Genomic DNA, 20,344 nt, shown 5'->3' on the forward strand with positions numbered 1-20,344 from the left:
GCAAGTACCCAATAGGTACTCGCAAATTGTGCATGCATTTTCAAGGGTGTCAAGAGGACACCCTGTTGCACCTCTGAAATTGCTCTGTGCACACCTTGCGCACACACATGACCCAAGCGCATGTGTGTATGTAACCTACAACTTTGAAAAATGCACTTTAGTACATTTTTTAAAGTTTTTGCAAATTACCATCAAGTTCAAATTGATGGTAATTTGTGTCCCTTATTACCTAAATCACTATTTGTGATTTCATCAAGCATTGCATTTAAGGAATCTCAATTTGAGATTCCTAAAATGCAATTGCAATTTAAGAAATCGCGATAGATTGCGATTTCTTAAATTGCAAGAGCCTTACAGTGTGATACATCGCCCTTTTTGCGGGCGCAAATGGCCGATTTTGGCGAATTGCACCGTTTGCGCTCGCAAAAAAGGTTGGTGCATGTGCCTGTTAGACCCTTAATCACATTTGGGGCCAGATGTAGTTAAATCTTTTTTTCCCATTCATAAATACCGACTCATACCGAATCCGTATTTTAGAATCGGAAAACCGGATGTAGGTAAAATTCCGATAAATGTTACCAATTCGGTATCATTCGGAATATCCAATCGGTATTTACCGAATCGATATTTACCGATTTGGGAAATACCGAATCGGTAATTCACATTCATTCACATGGGCCGTCAGGGCCATAGGAATGAATAGGATTTATCGATTCTGCATCTTCCGAATCGGTAAATACCGATTCGGCAGTTTTGAAATTGACATGTGAGCCTGCTAACCAATCAAGGACACCCTGCACACCCCACAACCAAGGCCCAGAGTAACCAACCAATCAGAATGAAGCACCCTTCCCCAGTACCTGGGTGTGGCCACACCCATGCAGGTGCAGAGCAACTGAACAAACAGAAGAGCAGAGGTGAGAGGAGCTGACTATCCAGAGCAAAGCAGTTAAACAGAATAGAGTCTCAAGAAGGGCAAAAGGATGGTGGTGAATGCAAAAGAAAAATTAAGTTCAGCCCAGCAGAACTGCAGGTGCTAGTGGAAGAAATTGTGAGTCACTACACCCAAATATTTAGCTAACAGTCTCTGCATGTTGCAGAGTCTGTTAAGAGAAACATATGGCTTGGCATACAGGCAAAGGTCAATGCCATTGGGGTGACGCACAGGGAGATAGATGACATAAAGAAACAATGGTACAACCTGCGCATCATGACCAAGAAGAAGATTGCTGCCCAAACAAAGGAGGCTGGTGTGACAGGAGGTGATAGAAACAAAGCATCAAAACTGACTGAGCTGGAGGAGTTAGTGGAATCAACCCAGGAGCCAGAATGCATCCATGGGATAGTAGACTTGGACAGTTCAGCAAGAGCAACAAAGAAACAAGGTAAAATGCTTGGACCCTAATCCAAACCCATTACCCTGAACCCGTTCCCCACTGTGCATTATCATTACACTCCTGAACAGATGTTACTGGGGGCCAGCAATGCATCATGGGAGCCGTAGTCATAGTTACATACAAGCAATGCATACACCATACTATTCAGCAAGGCATGCCACACACATCTCCAAGCACACAATGTACACTAGGCAAATGTGTGTAAAAAATGTATTTCAAAAGTACACACAAGTGAACAACACCATTGATCCTATGTCCATATGTTTTCACAGGAGAGTCCTCACGCAGTACAGCAAGGGAGGAGAGTGCACCAGCAACTAACAGAAAAGAAAAAGAGAAACAAAGCAAAGGTCATAGCGCTGTAGAAGGAGGCAACAAGACATCCCTGGAAGCCTCAACACCTGAGCGAGCCACAACACCTGTGCCGCAATCTCCCCTATTGTTTGGAACCCCTGAGTTTGAACCCACACCGCTTACACCAACACCAACGTCCAGGTCGTCCATGCAGGGAAGGGCAAGTAGGCCTGATGTGCCCCCTCTGAGGAGCCTGGATACCTCAGATAAGGAGGAGGATGAGGAGTGCGATAATCAAACCGTTGCACCTGTGGCCGCAGATTACAGCAGGCGCTGCGCGTACCAGTGTCCTTGGCAGGCGGGCACGTGAGGGTGGCGAGGGGCAGGAAGGAGAGAGCGTCTTCTGTGGCCTGGAGGCCTCAATGGCCTGCAGGCTAAGGCAATGTAGGCCGTGCACAGGCAGGTGCGCAGCATAAACTACAAACTGTCACACATAGACAAGGGAATAGGCAACATTGCTGGTAGCTTGGAGTCAATTGCCAAGGGGATGTCAGACATCCCAACATACATGGGTGTACTGTCTTATAAGCTGGGCAGGGACCATCTAGAGCGTCGCAGGGAGCGGCAGTGTATGCGGCAGCATTCCTAGGCACTGAACCGATTTGCAATATCAACATCACTACTGTGCCGCCGCTCAATACCCATGCAGGATGCAATAGTGCACTGCTGCAAAGACTTGACACGGGGCATGGGAAGAGTGACCTCTGCTATGGAGCATATGCTCACCACTCAAACAGGCACTGCTGGTGACATGGGTGTGGAGGAGACAGAAGGGTCCACCAGCAGGAGTGGCTCCAGCACACCTGTACCAGAGGTGCGCAGGAGCTTCAGGCGCAGCAATGCTGAGTCAGGCCCCAGCCAAGATATGGAAACCCAGCCACGTAAATCCCGCAATGTAGTGCGTGGCTGTAAGCATTGAACATTGCCTGAACTCCACAGGACTGCTCACAGTGACGGCAACTGAGCACACGCAGTCATGGACACGGACATTGATGGACAATGGCTTTTATTTCTTTACATGATGTACTGATTATTAAACTACACTCTTCAGGCACTATACCTGTCTGTGTGTCATACATCACCTAGAAATATCGACGTGTGATCTCTGCCCGTCTCAATCTACCATCTGTTGCTGCTGCTCCTGTTGCTTGGGGCTCTGCCTGTTCTTGGTCATCATCAATGTCCTCGTGATGTGTCATCTCCACCCCTGTGCCTTCTTTGGTGGCAAGATTGTGCAACATGGCACAAGTCACTATTATCTTGCAGCACAGGATGGGGGTGTACTTCCGTGCACCTCCACTCTTGTGAAGGCAGCGGTACCTGCTTTTGAGTAGGCCAAATGTGCGCTCCACTATGTTGCGAGTTGACCTGTGAGCCACATTATAACGCCTCTCACTCCTGGTAGTTGGATTGGGAAAGGGTGTGAGCACAAAGGAACACAGGGCATATGCACTGTCGCCTATGGGGGAAAATAGAGCGCCATTAGTCACATATGCATCACACATACATCTGCCATGACTATCAGGGTGTGTCACTGGTGTTTACCTAGCAGATATACATCGCCAAATTCTCCAGCAATAAGCCGTGTGTATATCCCACTATTCTGGAAGATGTAGGAGTCATGGGTACTACCTGGAAATTTGGCCACTATGTCTGTGATGATGTTGGCAGCATTGCATATCACCTGCACATTGATGTAGTGCGTTGACTTACGGTTTCGGTAGATGTGTTCAGTGGCTGCAGGTGGACAGAGTGGAATGTGGGTACCATCTATGCAGCCTATCACGTGAGGGAAGTGTGCCAGTTGATAGAAATCAGTTTTTGTTTTTGCAAGTTCCACAGGTGTCTCAGGGAACCGGATGTAATGTTCCATTCTCTGTGTCATGGCCTCCAGGAACTTCCGGAAAAAACGTGATAGGCAGCTCTGGGACACACCACCAACTGCAGCAATCACACTCTGGTAGCTCCCAGAGGCAAGCAGGTGTAGGCTACAGAGCACCTGCACATGGGGGGGGGATGGCGTGGGCCCTGGGTGTTGGGTGATCCAGGTATGGGTGGAGGTCCCTAATCAAGTCCAGGATGGTTCTGGGATGCAGCCTGTACCTCTGCAGTATCTCTGGCTCAGTCAGTTGAAATAGGGTGATCCTCTGCCTGTAGACCTGCTCCTCCCTCATCCAGACCCTCTCTCTAGCTGCCTGTAGTCGTAGCCACCTCGCAATGACATAAAATGCCGCCATTCTTGCAGTACCGTTGCATTTTGGGGTCCTTTTTATAGGCTGCACCTGGTTACCACCTGCTTTCAATCCATGGTAAGTACCGACTCTTAAATACCGAATTTCATCGGATTCGCTATTTTTCCCTTTCCTACATCTCGATGGCCCTTTTTTACCATTTCTTATTTTCCGAATCGGTAAATAAGAACTCGGTAAATAAGGATTCGGAGAATTACGATTCGGAATTATACCGACTCTTATTTACCGATTCGGGAAATGTTTGGCACCTACATCTCAAATTCCAAAAACCGTTCGCAAACAGCCGAAATTACTGAATTTCGGCCGTTACCGACCGGTATTTGGCGACCTACATGTGGCCCTTGGTGTCTGTAAATGAACTATAAGAAGGGGAGTTTGAGAATCCAAAAAATGTCATCTATCAAGCAGCCAGACAGGCTGTGTAAGAAAGGAAACCTCTGAAAAATGTCTGCCTGCGACCAGAACTGGGGGCCAAGGCCTGCTACTCTCCCTGCTGGATGAGGGGACATCACCCAGGGAAACTAGGACCACCTGCCCCTGAGCCTGGAGCACCACCGCCTTCCTACTTATCAAGACCAGCGTGCCCTGTGAGGTAGAGGAGAGCATTGGAGGTAGCAAGGTCAAGTGGGTAGCTCGATCAAGTGGCCTCCTTGTGCGAGGAGTGAGGAAACAGCTGCTGCACCAATTCAGTATTTTCCTGTGCGCAGGGCAAAGTCGGCGACCCCCATATGTCAGGATAGGGCCGCCGTGAATAAAGCATTGTGCCCCACTGCCTGTTTAGGAGTGGCAGCAGTAAAAAAGACCACTGTACGATGAGAGCCATAGCCATGTGCAGTAGCAGAGGCCTGTATGTCAAGAGAGGCCGCTGTGAAGGACTTCAACATGCCAAACGGCCAGGAGGCCGTGTACTGTAAGAAATAATTACTCCACATGCCAAATGGGATCACCAGGAACTTCAACCTGATCGGCCACCTCCTTCCGGAGAAGTGAGGACGCCGTGGGAACCCAGGCGAGCAACCCAAGACAGTATCTTCACAGTCACCTTCTGCCGAGATATGAACCAGACACTTTCCCCATACGAAGATCCTTAGAGAGCCTCGGGTTGATATGGGAGCATGAGCACGAGTGAGAGTTTCTGTTCCCGCTAATGACAGCCACCTGGGCCGCATGCATTCAGCTCACCTGAACTCGGCAGCTGCGAGCGCCAGCGGTTTGGGCACACTCAGGATCTTCATCTGCTTTATGCCTGCCGGAGCAGATAATACTGGTTTTGGGCCTGTCATCCACAGGGTAACTCGTTGCAAAGTTAGCGCTGTAGCACGTGAATTCTATTGACTTTATATTAGCGTCAAAGTGTACTCTTGATACTCCGACTACTGTGGGGCATACCATGGATGTTTCTAATAGTGAATGGGGAATAACCACTATCTCTAGTGCGAGTTATCAGTGTGACAGGGGACTGCCAAAGAAGCACTAGAGCCCCAACATCAAAAGGGACGGTGTAATTGTTTGTGAATGTCATAGTTTTCCTTTGTGTGGATAGCAATAGAAATAAAATACTTTTCATAAAACTGATTGTTCTAAGTTTAATTAAACATGTGTATTTGGCTGGATAATGATTTACTGCTGCCGCTGCACACATGTTGAATTGTGAGCCCATGTTCACTACTCTGTAACCACCCTCACCCCTTTCCCAAAGGGACCCTTGGACTGCTTGGCTGGCACTATTCTGAGTGCAGAAGGACTACTTGGCCCAGTTGCTCTGGGTCAATGGTAGGTCGGGCCCGGGGACATCAGAAGGAATAGGCATCAGCCACCACGGTTGGGCCCGGTAGCCCCTGCATGCCCAGTGGCCCTCTGGAAGGGGTTCTGGTAGGTTGATTCATAAACTCTTTACTGATTGCAAATTACAACTAATTTTTTTGCAACCAGTAAATAGTATATGTGGATCCAGCTATGCAGATTTTAGTGATAGACACTTAGAATGTAGGCAGCCATATGAAAGATAATGCACAAATTGTGAATTGTGTTGATTTTTCAGGAACATTGGACTCATATTTTAGCAGCTGCCATCAGCCTTCTAAACAGTCTCTTCATCCAAGAAGAAGTGCAGCTGATAAAGAAAGCAAGTCAGCCTACTAGGGATCAATCTATTTATCTTTCAATACCACCTTTCCAGTACTCACTAAATTACTTGAGAAGCCCAGCATTAAAAATGTCCAATGTTTCATCAAATCCCATAAAACTCTGGCCCTGATTTAATAATTTTTCATTTAGTGCAGCATAGCAACCCAATTTGCTGAGCTGCATTGCTTGCACAAGAGGGAAAACACAGTGAGGAACCATTTCTATTAACATTAGTCAGCTGAGACCAGTGTGGACTATCTAGCGTCGGATTTGTACTGAAGCATAAATTCAGAATACAAATTCCTATATCTAGACACATATAGAAGAATACCACATACAGATACCACATACAGATAGTGTGCAGCAGACGTACAATGCAAGTTTTTTTTGAGAAATGAAAATATTTCTTCTTGTTTCCACATGCTTAAAGAAGGTGTTAGCTTTTGACACAACGCCTGGTTTTGCAATCTGAGTAGCTCAGTCAAAACCTAAGTATGTTTGCATTGAAACTGGTCCACCCTGGAAAAATATAACCTACAAGGGACTGATCTGGCAGAAATCGGGTTCATGAACCCCACAGGACGCAAAGGAAAAAGAGAGGAGGAAAAAGTGGGGATAGGTTGTCATTTGATGTTCTCAGTGGGCAGCATCCATCCTCCAACTTGGGAGGACCTTTTAAACAAACAATCAGCAGTCTGCGATCGACTAAAGATAACCTTCATGACAGGTGCCTCACTACTGATAGCAAACTATCTCCAATGAGCACACTTTCCATATTGTGATTCATTAATGTACAACCTATGCATATAATGTTTGCAAACCCTTCCACTAAAGAGATCAAATAAACAGAAATGTGTTCCATCTTGTCCATGCTACTAGGTTCAATATATAATGGGAGGCTAGGAAGGGCAACCTCTAGTTGCAGCTCCAGGAACCTGAATCCTAGAATGTGCCACCAGCGAAAGCCTGTCTTGGCAGTGGAAAGGGTCATCCCCTTGATATAAGAGATGGGAGACTAAAGGCATATTTCTTTATCTTTCTCAAGCTATTTCAAGGGTGTGCCAGAAGACCATCAGATCTGCAGTTGAACGGTGCCAACAGTATCAGAAACCCGATAATAAGTTGCCAAAAAGTTTTTTAAATACTTAAGAACTATGGGGGCAATACAACTGCATAGCTGGTTTTTGGTTCCCATCCTCAAATCTGTACAGGAAGTTGGCACCTGAACAGTGCAGTGGAGTGAGCTGGAGGTTGCATGATTTAAAACAGCGTATAAGAAGACAGAAGACCTTCAAATCATGATTAGGTAAAAAGGTAAGAGTGCGATCGATTAGCTAGTAGGAGAGAGCATCACAGCAAAGCATAACTGGTCGGAAGAAGCAAACAATCTGAAAGAAGAGGTGAAGGGAAACTAGACACATTTTAGAAACAAGGAGGAAAGAGGGAACATTAAAGCTCATTGGTTCCAGGTGGAAGATTAAACATTGAAACAGGGACATGTAAGAATCAGAGTACCGATGGCCTGAATTACGAAACAACTGCATAGTAGTGGGAAAAACGGGAAGAGGAATTGCACATTAGGATGACATGAAGGAGCACGATTGATCTGTTGGACCTGTGGGGAGATGGAGAACTGCATTGAATGGATGGGGAAGGAAACAGATTTCATAGTTTAGCAGCCCCCGCGGTGCGGGAGGTCCCACTCTCTTCAGTAAGTGAAGGGGGCCCCTCAGCTGTGAGAGAGGCCTGTGCTAAAGCAAGCCTCTCTCCCATTAAAGCAGGTGCAGGCTGTCTGCAGCCTGCTCTGAGCCCCTCACCCCTCCCTCTGACTGAAGAGAAACAAAGTATCAACATACATTGTTTCTCTTCAGTCAGAGCCTGCAAGGCCCAGAAAGAGGATGGGGTAGGGGCCCCAGAGAGCAGAAGGCAGCACAGAGCACTGCTCAGGCCCTGACAAGGGTGGGAGTGGGGGCCCCCAGAGAGAGCATTCTCCAGGTCAAAGCTCATATGAGAAGGGATGAGGCAGAAAAATGGTGCCCTCAGGTAAGCACTCTTGTTAGAATGCATCATGGGCGTCCGCGGGGGTGGGGGGGCGAGAAAGGTGCAAGGCAGAGGGGAGAAGGGTGCAAGGTAGAGAGGAGAAGGGTGCAAGGTAGAGAGGAGAAGGGTGCAAGGCAGAGAGGAGAAGGGTGCAAGGCAGAGAGGAGATGGGTGCAAGGCAGAGAGGAGAAGGGTGCAAGGCAGAGTGCAGAAGGGTGCAAGGCAGAGGGGAGAAGGGTGCAAGGCAGAGAGGTGAAGGGTGCAAGGCAGAGGGGAGAAGGGTGCAAGGTAGAGAGGAGAAGGTTGCAAGGTAGAGAGGAGAAGGTTGCAAGGCAGAGGGGTGAACGGTGAAAGGCAGAGGGGAGAAGAGTGCAAGAGGGAGGGGAGAAGGGTGCAAGGGGGAGGGGAGAAGGGTGAAAGGCAGAGAGAAGAAGGGTGCAAGGCAGAGAGGAGAAGGGTGCATGGCAGAGAGGAGAAGGGCGCAAGGCAGAGAGGAGAAGGGTGCAAGGTAGAGAGGAGAAGGGTACAAGGCGGAGGGGAGAAGGGTGCAAGGCAGAGGGGAGAAAGGTGCAAGGCAGAGAGGAGAAGGGCGCAAGGCAGAGAGGAGAAGGGTGCAAGGTAGAGAGGAGATGGGTGCAAGGCAGAGAGGAGAAGGGTGAAAGGCAGAGATGTGAAGGGTGAAATGCATAGGGGAGAAGGGTGCAAGAGGGAGGGGAGAAGTGTGCAAGGGGGAGGGGAGAAGGGTGCAAGGCAGAGGGGAGAAGGGTGCAAGGGGGTGGGTGAGAAGGGTGCAAGGCAGAGAGGAGTAGGGTGCAAGGCAGAGGGGAGAAGGGTGCAAGGCCAAGAGGAGAAGGGTGCAAGGCAGAGAGGAGAAGGGCGCAAGGCAGAGAGGAGAAAGGTGCAAGGTAGAGAGGAGATGGGTGCAAGGCAGAGAGGAGATGGGTGCAAGGCAGAGGGGAGATGGATGCAAGGCAAAGGGGTGATGGGTGCAAGGCAGATGGGAGAAGGGTGCAAGGCAGAGGGGAGAAGGGTGCAAGGCAGAGCGGAGAAGGGTGCAAGGCAGAGGGGAGAATGGTGCAAGGCAGAGGGGAGAATGCTGCAAGGTAGAAAAGGGTTCAAGGCGGAGGGGGAGAAGGGTGCAAGGGTGAGGGGGAGAGGGTGCAAGGGGGAGGGGGAGAAGGGTGCAAGGGGGAGGGCGAGAAGGGTGCAAGGGGATGGTGATGAAGTTAAAAATGTGCCCCCCCCGCTGGAAACATTTCTACGGACGCTACTAGGAACCGCACACTACTATGTGAGAGAGAGTGGGAGAGAGTGGAGAGATAGTGGAGAGAGAGAGAGAGTAGAGAAAGAAAGTGGAGAGAGAGAGTGGAGAGAGAGAGAGTGGAGAGAGAGTGGGGAAAGACAGTGGTGAGAGAGTGAGAGAGAGTAGAGAGAGAGGGTGAAGAGAGTGGAGAGAGAGTGTAGAGGGAGTGAAGAGAGACATTGGAGGGAGACAGTGGAGAGGGAGTGGAGAGAGTGGAGAGATAGAGAGTGGAGAGAGTGGAGAGAGAGACAGTGGAGAGACAGTGGAGAGAGAGTGGAGAGAGAGTAGAGAAAGAGTGGAGGGAGAGAATGGAGAGAGAGAAGGGGGAGAGAGAGTGGAGAGAGAGTGGATGGAGACAGTGGAGAGAGAGTGGAGAGAGAGAGGGAGAGTGAGAGAAAGTGGAGAGAGAAACAGTGGAGAGAGAGACAGTGGAGAGAGAGAGGAGAGAGAGAGACAGTGGAGATAGAGTGGACAGAGAGGAGAGAGAGAATGGAGAGAGAGAGAGTGGAGAGAGAGTAGAGACTGACTAACTCAGAGACTGAATACTGAATGACCGAGAGACTGACTGGCTGAGAAACTGACTGAGAGAGAGAGAGACTGACTGACTGAGATAGAGAGACTGACTGATTGACAGACTGGCAGAAAGAGAGAGATAGAGAGACTGACAGAGAGAGAGAGAGAGAGATCGAATGACTGACAGAGAGAGAGAGACTGACAGACTGACTGACTGAGAGAGACTGACTGACTGAGATAGACTGAATTACAGAGAGAGAGAGAGACTGACTGTCTGAGAGAGAGAGAGAGAGAGAGAGAGAGAGAGAGACTGTGATGGAATTGGGGTCACAGTGTGTATGAAGCTATGCAATGCCTCCTAAGATTGCTCTTGTCTACTAATAAAAATGTATTATAAAAATGTGCTCTTTGTAGTTACATCTGCTTTTGAAATACTGCATTGAAGCATTGTCTAATGTTTTAAAACGGAAACGAGAAGGAGCAGTGTATGCACTTTTGTCAAAACTGAACGATGAGTGGGCCCGATGTTGTATATCATGACAGGAGTCTGCATCAGGAAACCCACCTAAAATTGGGCAAACTTCCCCTGCCTACTGATGGCAGGGACCCTGTAATGAATGGACCACCACCTATGATAGCCTGCTGGCAGACTATGCCCAACCTTTAACTCCACCATCCAGTGTTACTTTTAACGGCTGGATTGGTGACAGTGGCGTAACAATCGCCCCGCATCCCCTGCAGTATGTCGGGTCGCTGGCCTGAGAGCTCTAGATTGGCACGGAGGATGGGAGGGGGGCCCCCTCCATGTAGTTTGCAGGGGGGCCCCCTCAAGTTTCGTTACGCCACTGGCTTAGCTGTGCTGAGAAAACGGACAGAAGCCTTGTTTACAGATAGAAAAGGCTAGCCAGCATCTTGGTTGCACAAAATCTTGGAAGAGAAAAATCATCAAAGACTGGGAGAAAGGGAAAGAAAGGCATTACCGGGGAAAATGAAGAGTTGGTGATGCATCTATGGAAGGCGAAAAAATAACATTGCCAGAAAAAAACCTATAAATATTTATGTGGATGAAACTATTTAAAGTAAACCATCCCATGATGTCACACAGTTAGCTACTGTCTCATAGCTGGTTAGCCGTTACAGACGTTACAAAATTCGTAAGGCCTTGTTATTGATAAGATGAAACTCATAATGTAACCTCACTCTTGTCTGTTTCTATTTACTCCATTAGTGGAAGTTATAATAATTTCGTCCTGTCCTGCAAATTACCTGCATGTGACTTTTTTAATCTAGTTTCTCTACTTCCCAAAGGTATGCCTGAGCATGATACACACAAGCAGTCAGTAAAGTTAGTTTTCAGCAAAATATTTCCATTATCCCTTTTCTAATACTTGGTGTGTAATACAATAAGGTCGTTGTCATAAACAATACAAAGCTTGCCCTAAGCTCCTCTGATATATCTGACCACTGTAGCCTCTATAAACAAACTGTAAGGTGTATGCCAGGTGCTCTGTGGACATGCTAATAACACCATCCCCTATTTACATACTAAGACAGATATGTTAATTAATGACGCAATAAAGGGTATGACCATAACATTGATTCAGTTCTACCTCATGGATAGAACACAAACTCTGTCCTTCACTTCATTTCTACAAGCAGCATTCTCGTAAAAGCTAGGTACCCCCTAATGCCCCGCGATTGCCCCTCTCCTATTCAAGGTGTATTTGGCCCCACTCCCTGAGATTAGATGTCATTTAAATTCATCTGACGATGACAACAAACATGTTCATTTTTAGACTGGAAAAAGTGCCAGACTTTGGGATAACTAGATTAACCAAAACCCTTCAGGCAGTAGAAAACTAGGTGTCACACAGTAATCTGAAAATATATCACTCAAAAACTGTGATCTTACCTTGTGGAATAGCAAACAATTAAGGCTCAACTGCAGCCTGGCCTAAAACGACCCCTCGCACCACAGCAATAAAAGTAAATAGGTGTGATTATGAACTTCAAACTCGTGCCCAATAGGCTGCTTAACAATGTGCTGTAAAGTGCCTTCAACACTAGAATAATGTAACACATATTTCCCTGCATGGCTTCCCACATATGTTACAGGCTTCGGAATCTCTACTGCTGTCATACCTCGACTATACCAGCCAACCCTAAATTAGGCTTACAAAGCATTTAATATGCAAACTGCAACACATTACAGTGAAAGCTCCCATTGGTTTTGATGCAAAGCTTGATCTACTAAGATTACTATACCATGTTCTCTATCAAAAAATAATCCCTTATCGAAGTATCTATAAAGCTGGAGTGTTATAGGGATTACATATAGTCTGCATTTGAGTTTTCCTCTTTAACTTAGCATCTTTATAGAATGGTGATTTGAACATGTTTTTCAATTACACTAGAAAATGCCACACATGCATTTATGTTTGGTAGGAATTGTTATTCTGTGGTCTGCACTGTTAGTTCCAGGAACACACATACTAGAGCATGATGTCCTTGCTTTATTTCATGCTCGTAGGATACACCTCTTTTTTGCTTAGACTAAGTAAAAGCGAATTTTCTGCATCTGGCAAAATGAGATAAGGCTGGTGTTTTATTAACTTAACAGAATCAGGTTTGAACTCGGTGAGAGTCACTTCATACCAGAGTTATCATGGAAGCTGCTGAGACTGAGATGCAGCACCGCAGGCCCCGACATTTATCCTAAGAAGGAAGATAGCTCTGCAGGCAGCTACGCGCAGGCTTGCACACTGAGACAGAGTGCATTAGTTAAAGCACTGATGCCGGCTTCCTGAGACATTACACTAAGGTATAGGGTTAGGTCATTCCAACAGGGTCTGGAAGAAGAGTACGCTACCATGATCTCACTAGTGTAGGGTTAGTAGTGATCAGTAGGAGTAACATTAGGAGCAATGAACATGGTTGAATTGCTTGTGTTTTTCACCATTTTAATAATGCTTATAACAATGATGTGTCTCATCCGTTTATTAATCATAGTTTTTTTTTTTTTACAAGGATTAGATCTTTTCAATACACATTTGAAATGTATTATTGTCTCTTCTCTTTGTGAAACTTTGGGCATGCAAAGTAACAAATTAAAGGGTTAGATCTGTTTCAACAAATTCCATGGCAATAAGAGTGGTCATGTTCAAGGTTACCAACAGCATCTGTAACTCTGGAGGATTAGGAGTTTAGATGCGGTACTGTGACCTAGCCGAACAAACATTTACTGATGATATAAGACTCAGTCCCTATATCATGAAGGTTTGCTGATCTAATTACACAGCACTACTAAATACGTAGAAACCATATAACAGGAGGAATGATTTTATTCCTCCAACCACTCACCTTCTAGCATAAGGGAAGAGAGCAGCAGCAGGACAGTTTTTGTAAATATGGCTTTGGGCTGCTTCATCCCCCTTGCACAATACAGTGCAGAAACTTTGGTTGTTGAACTATGTAGTGCTCAAACTTAGTAAATCTGCCCCAGTCCATTAAATAATAAAGTCAGATTTTCCTTAGAATTCATAAATGATTGGTTTTGGCTGCTGTAGACGATACCTACCTGAATAACACCTCCTAAAAATGTAACAGCAGCAGCAACTCCAATTCTTTGAAACTCAAAATCAGACAAGCCCAGGAAATCTGGAGAATAGTTAGCAGCTGAACTGCTGTTAATTCGAGGAACCAGGCGTTCAACTGCACCAGCAGATATCAAAGAAGTGAGTGCAAAAGTCCCTGGAAAGAAAAGAAATAGAAAATGAGCAGTAGACAGTGTGTTTCTCTGTTTTTATTAAAATTAATATTCTTGATTTCATGAAGGTAAAACAGTAATGTAATTCAATGGTTTCTGGAAGATTATGAAATGCTTTAAGCATTTTAGATTACAAATGAAATCAGGCACTTGTCTAAAACAATTGTCTTACATATAACTTACACTTGTGAGTAATTAACACATATAATTTACTCTTAAAAATGTGAGTAACTTACTACTTTGCTGTTCACATAATCCGAAGTAAACATTACTCATAAGTGTAATCTTTCATGTGTACATCCCCTGAAAAAGGCAGTGGAGTCAAATTTATGAGTATAAATTAATGCTGCCAAAAACCGTAGTAAGTCCAACACATGGCCAGCCACTGGTACTGCACCAACAGAAAATAATGGAGGTAGAGAATAAAATAAAAACCCAGTAGGAAAAATGTTAAATTAAAACGATTTATTTAAACCACAAATCAATGTATTTAATCTATTGAAGGGTGTGACAGTACCAGTGGTTGGCCATGTTAGGTGCTGGACTTACATCTGCTCTGCCCTGGAGTAACTTGTACTGTTGGGGTCCCTTTTTAGCTCGGGTAACTTTAGAAGTGCAGTTTGTGAAAAAGAAAGGCTTAGCTTTTGTGGGTGGGTGCATGTCCCTCCCTAAACCCTTCCCCAACGCACCATTTACCCTTTATTACCCCTCCCTTAGCCCCTTCCATTTAGTAATAAGTATACCCCTTTTTCAAGCCATTTCTGGTCCCTCTCACATTTACTACTTTAAGTAGTAAACTTACAGAGGTGAGGATCTCCCCATAAAAAAGATAAAAGAGATGAGGTGGAGAATTACACTTAGAGGTCTGTGAATAACATTTTTTGGGACTTTAGTAGTACTATTGTATTACTACTAAACATACTACAAAATGCAGTTTGTAAGCAGATAACCAACTCAATTCAATATATTTATTAAGATTTGGATCTCCAATGAGGTCCACATAAATATATACACACACTTATTACACAGTGAGTATGTTAAGGTACATACTCAGTTCTTTACCACAATAAATAAAATACATAAGCAATTATTATTATAACATTTCAATAAAATCACTTCAATTAATTTAAAAGTTTATAATAAAACAAACATTTTATCTAATTAGTGGCAGCAATTTATATACCAATTAATCTATCAAAGGAGATGTCAAAATCCTTCATAACCAATTGTAGGTTCTCCCAGAAGCAGCAAAGAAGTATGTGCAAAGGCAAATCGGAGAAGAACAAAGGCACAAAGTAAACTGAATATGGATAAAGATAATCACCTTTATAACGGAATAAGCAAATTACAATACCATAATTAAATCCTTTACTGCAACAAATAAATCGAATTAAGAACATATGCAATTTGTTAATGTTAGATTTCCATACAATAGCGACTTCATAATTAATCCAATTTTAAATAAAGAGCTTCATGTAGCAACAGAGGGTTATAGACCGAAAAAAGAAAAATTACGAGAAGATCAAACTCCTTTATAACTAAAATGTCATTTCCCCAAAACAGCAACGGTTAAAAGGTGAAAATTTAACCACATTTTGTGCAGAAGACAACTAAGCAGTAATAATAGCCAAGAGCAAAATGTATTCCCAAGAGTATAAACCTCCATTAGACGTAATACAATCTACAAAAAGCCCAGAATTTAGGAGCTTAGTCATGAGAAGTGCATGTAACCCACGGGATAATAGGACTAATCATGAAAATTGCCATATATCCAAAGAAATAACGGAATTAAAATGATGTTCTCGTAACTCGTGTCACTAGTCCTCCTCTTTATTCATTATGATAAATAAAGTGTGTGCTTCTGTGAGAAGGACCTATTTAAGTAGATTGTATTAAGGACTAAAATATATTCAAGAACTCCTTAAAAACGTTAAATAGTTTTGTACACACAATTTCATTCTTTGGATAGAGGAGACATTTGCGGGATGATGATACGCTTTTGATGTTGTTCTGTATAAATATTGGTCGAAGCCATCAATGAGGATACCATAACAAAGTTGGGCAAACAAACAGAATATGATTAGAATTCTGAATGCAGTGGTTACATATGTTACAGTTGTTTCCAATTTTCATGGGGGGGACCAATTTGCTGTTAAATACATTTTTTTTAAAACACATTTTTATTGGCATTTCGTTGTCCAGTTAGCAGAGCACATTAATGTTTCGACATAAATCTTTTACAGTCTTTTCCAAGTGGAGTATTACAGAGTTTAGTATAGTTTCTAAACACTCCATGTCCTAAGTGTGTCTTCAAGGTGAGGCATAACCATCGTATTTTGTGCTAGTTAACAGTACAAATTTCAACAATTACAATATTATATTTTCCTGGTAACATCTCCCAATTCTATATGGCCTCAATGGATATCTTGACATGTCTGCCACTTAGGTTAACTATATTAGGGTGCGTGGTCCCCATGCCGCATTAGGATCTTATCTGCTGTCAAACAGGGTAATTAAACATGTTATTAAATTGCTTGTCTAGGCTCGGTGAAGCTCCATTCACGAATACAATGTTGTGCATGTTGTTGGGCACCCGGAGAAGGGCCAAAGAGGATAAGTGGACCAATGCGGGCAGGGGGAGCAGAAAAGAAGTAAAGAAAAGGAAGAGGGCAACACTTTGCACCAGTGTGGTGCAGGGCTCTGTTAACGCCTAGCCTCGTCTCAGCCTAGGGTCCTCTGACAGCCGGTCCTCAGGCTCCCGTCTCATCGTATAGGGAGGGGGTTCCCAAGAGTCTCAGCCATATAATCTAATGGTCTGGAGCGTGGGCACTGCAGTATTCTGTATTAGGGTGGGGGAAATTCGCTTTCTCCATCGGTGCTACTTGTGGAAGGTGGGTATTCCCAAGCATGTAAAATGCCCCTCCATTGGTCCGCCATAGGGCATTGGCAGATTCTTCTCAACTCCTCCCTGCATAATGCTCTTTCTTCTGCGCCAGTCCAGGTAGACACCTCCCTCTGCCGGATATTCACTTGCTACCCCGTGGGTGCCTTCCATGTGATTGCTACATGCTTCCTAGCCAACAGCAGCGCCAGGTATATAAACCTATTTCCCGCCTTCCATTTAGGGGATCTATGGAAGAGTCTAAGTAAGCAGACATCCGCGATGTGGCCAAGCGCCCGCCCCAGTGTGGTATTAAGTTTGGAGAGGACTTCCTGCCAAAATGCTTGTGTAACACTATACTCCCAAGTCATATGCAGGAAATCTACATCTTCTAAGTTGCATCTCGGGCAGGGCCTCGACTCTCCTTCAAAGGTGACAAAGATTCAATGGAGTGTCAAGTATGTCATGTGTACATAGTTGAATTGAATGTATTTCAATCTTGTGCTCTGCACTACTTTCTTAGGGGATTCTAAGATCCTGCCCCACTCTGCATCTGTGAGAGCCCGTCCCAAATTTCTGTCCCATTTCTCAGGCATCATTACAAAACCAATGCCGTAGTTTCTGAGGCGTTTCTCAATTCTTGATCTGTAGACAAACCTGGGTGAACCACAAGTGCTTCCAGGAAAACTCTAACCTTTAGAGACTTTCAAACTTGTCTCAGTCTACTGCCTTAAATAAAATAGCCCCTCTCTGATCCATATACATTGAAATAGCACATGACCCACAAACATTTAACATACATGAAAAAAGAGTGGGGAAGGCGAGATGGCACCTCACGGGCGCACCACCAATGGGACCCCTGGCTGGTACTCACCAGGATGGCCCTGTTCTCATCATTGGTGCCATCAAGCCTTAACGGAAACGTGTCTAAACCCAGGGTGGGGAGACAGTGAATGGTGCAGTGGACACAACTTATATGTGACAAAACCTACGACATTAGACATATAACATACAACATGTAAGTTACTGTGCAACTAGAACCAAAAAAACCTTTACTCGTGTTCTATTCTTTGTTGCAAACAGTGTACACATAAGTATAAAAAAGAGGGATGTGAATACTACCCATCGATTCACACCCTACTTACAGCCGACATTTTCATTGCCTTGGTTTTTATCAGGCAATTTCCTCAGGGCAAACCAATAAATGCCACTGCATAAGCCACTGGCCGTAATGTGCCTTTAGTTGGCTCTGACTCTCATACCAGCCACGAGGAATATAAAAACAGGGATGCAGCTCCCATAGGTAAGCATGCTCCAATCTCCCTTCGATTATCATACAGTGGAGAATACTCGTCCGGCGTCTTCTCAGCACTCGTACATAGTTGAATTGAATGTATTTCAATCTTGTGCTCTGCACTACTTTCTTAGGGGATTCTAAGATCCTGCCCCACTCTGCATCTGTGAGAGCCCGTCCCAAATTTCTGTCCCATTTCTCAGGCAACCATAGCAGGGGAGTCAGAGAGGCCTCACGTAGCGACAAATAAAACCATTTAATTTGGTGTCTTGTTGTACCCAGAGTAATTAGCAAGTGCAGCGCACCATGTGTCCACAGTTCCTCTCTATTCTGACCCCAGAGTTGCGCAAACGTGCGCCGTAGTGCTTCATATGTTAGGAACTGGCCCGGAAGTCACAACCCTCTGCCAATTCCGGAAAAGGGAGCAGATATTTCTCATGGTAGCAATCCCCCACGTTGTTGAGGCCCACCGTGGTCCACAGTGCCAGTTGTTCCGTAGTAGTGATCTGTTGTGGGTCGCCATGGGGCAATCCCAGCAGTGCTAACTCTGGTGAGTGTTTGGGAGTGTCAGATATTCGTTTAGGCTACGCCGTCAACACTGCAACGCTGTATTCTGCATTACTGAGATTTAAGGAATCTTAGTTGCAGGCACCAGGATCTTTGCCAGCAACAAGTTAGGGCTCTGGTCCGATTCCATTAGGAAGGTCCCATCAGTGTGCCCCCCCCTCCAGCCATTGGACCAGCCATTGCAAGTTGAGCAGCCAGCTGGTACAGTTCAAAATCAGAAGCGCCCAAGCCTCCTGCATCCGTAGGGAGTCTCAATATCTGGAGCGAGACTCTGCGCCTACCCTCTCCCCAGATTTAGTCTCACCAAGGAGTCCAAGTTGCGCAACCAAGCCACAGACATCAGCACAGGCATATTAGCAAATTAATATAATACTAAGGGAGCATAACCATTTTCGCCAATGATATTCTGGCCATTATAGGGAGAGACATTGTACCCCAAAATTGTACGTTAAACCGAAGTGACCGCTGTGCCCTACCCAAGTTTCCCTCCCTCAAATCCTCTAATGAGTGGAAGATCTGAACATCTAAGTATTTGAAGGTGTCCGATGCCCAGCTAACAGCTGCGGGCACGACCAGGGGGCGCACCAGCGGACCAGCCAGCTTGAACAAGTATGTTTTGCGCATGTTGACTCGTAAACCTGACATTACACCAAATGTATCCAAATGTTGCAAGACCGTTTCCACTCCCTGAACAGCGTCAAATAGGTAGACTAGTAGATTATCATCATAGAGAGAGATAATATGTGTTCGTCCTGCTATGGTCAGCCCCATGCCTTCCCCTCCGAAAGAACTCAGCCAACGATTCTATGGCCAATGCAAAGAGGAGTGGCGACAGGGTTCAACCTTCTTGGGCGCCTCGTGCAACTGGATATTGCAGGGAGATGGTTCTGCCGGTCTTGACCCTGGCTATAGGGCGAGTGTACAGTCGCTATCCAATCGTCACCCATTTCCAGGTGCCTCATGACAGCCAGCAGGTAATCCCACCCCACGGTGTTGAAGGCCTTTTCTAGGTCAATCGAAAGAATTGCATTCGATTGAGAGGTCTGCTCCTCCGAGTGGTACAACACGGAGTACAACCGACTGAAGTTATATGAGGTGTTGCGGGATGGGATAAACCCATTCTGGTCTGGGTGGATTAGGTCCTGCAAGTGTGGGAGCAACCGGAGTGCCAATACTTTGCTCTAAAAATCTTAAAATCAGTGTTAACATTGAGAGGGGTCTGTATTCCGTCACCTCAGCATTCGGGGATGTAGTCTTAGGGATTGGAATCACCAGCGCATCTCGTGTTGTGTCCGGCAATTGGCCCAATTGAAGCGACTCTGCATATACGGTCACCAGTCTTGGAGCCAGGTCGGCCCCATATTTCTTATAAAACTCGCCTGGGATACCATCTAATGTGCGGAGGCCTAGTGGGGTCAAGAAGGTATCAACAGTAATATTGTGGGCCTAGAGGGGGCGGCATAGAGGGTCTTGTAGCAATCCCTAAACAAGGAATTTATTGTCCCTGGGTCAAACAGAATTAATACAGCACTCGCCCGTACACGCATGATCGGGACTCCATGCGTATCGGGCCAACTCAACCAGACTAGGAGACGACCAGCTCGGCCCTCCTCCCCCTGGACCCTGTCCATATACTTCCTGTAATCAAAGCACTGGAGCCACTCTAAGATGTCGATGTGTTGTGTGCGTTTTTCCAGTAGGCGTAAATGAGCTGCGCGTCCCGTCCCTGAAGATTGCCAAGCACCTGTAGTTCTCCCTCTGTGGCCAACAACTCGCGATGAAGTTTCCTACATACCCCTACACTACACCCAATACAGTGTCCCCACACCACCACCTTAAACACTTCCCAC

General features: G+C 45.5%; 1 protein-coding gene across 2 annotated transcripts in view; it reads right to left on the bottom strand.

Moving 5' to 3' along the window:
- SLC26A7 (solute carrier family 26 member 7) overlaps positions 1-20,344 on the bottom strand; it is a 699,592-nt gene that overhangs the window by 371,450 nt on the left and 307,798 nt on the right. For both annotated transcript variants that reach the window (XM_078687052.1, XM_078687051.1), the window contains exon 3: positions 13,564-13,736. In XM_078687052.1, the coding sequence (XP_078543178.1) occupies positions 13,564-13,736 (173 nt within the window). The remainder of the gene's footprint in view (positions 1-13,563; positions 13,737-20,344) is intronic.

This window comes from Lissotriton helveticus, chromosome 4_1, assembly GCF_964261635.1.
Source record: "Lissotriton helveticus chromosome 4_1, aLisHel1.1, whole genome shotgun sequence".
Lineage (NCBI taxonomy): Eukaryota > Metazoa > Chordata > Amphibia > Caudata > Salamandridae > Lissotriton > Lissotriton helveticus.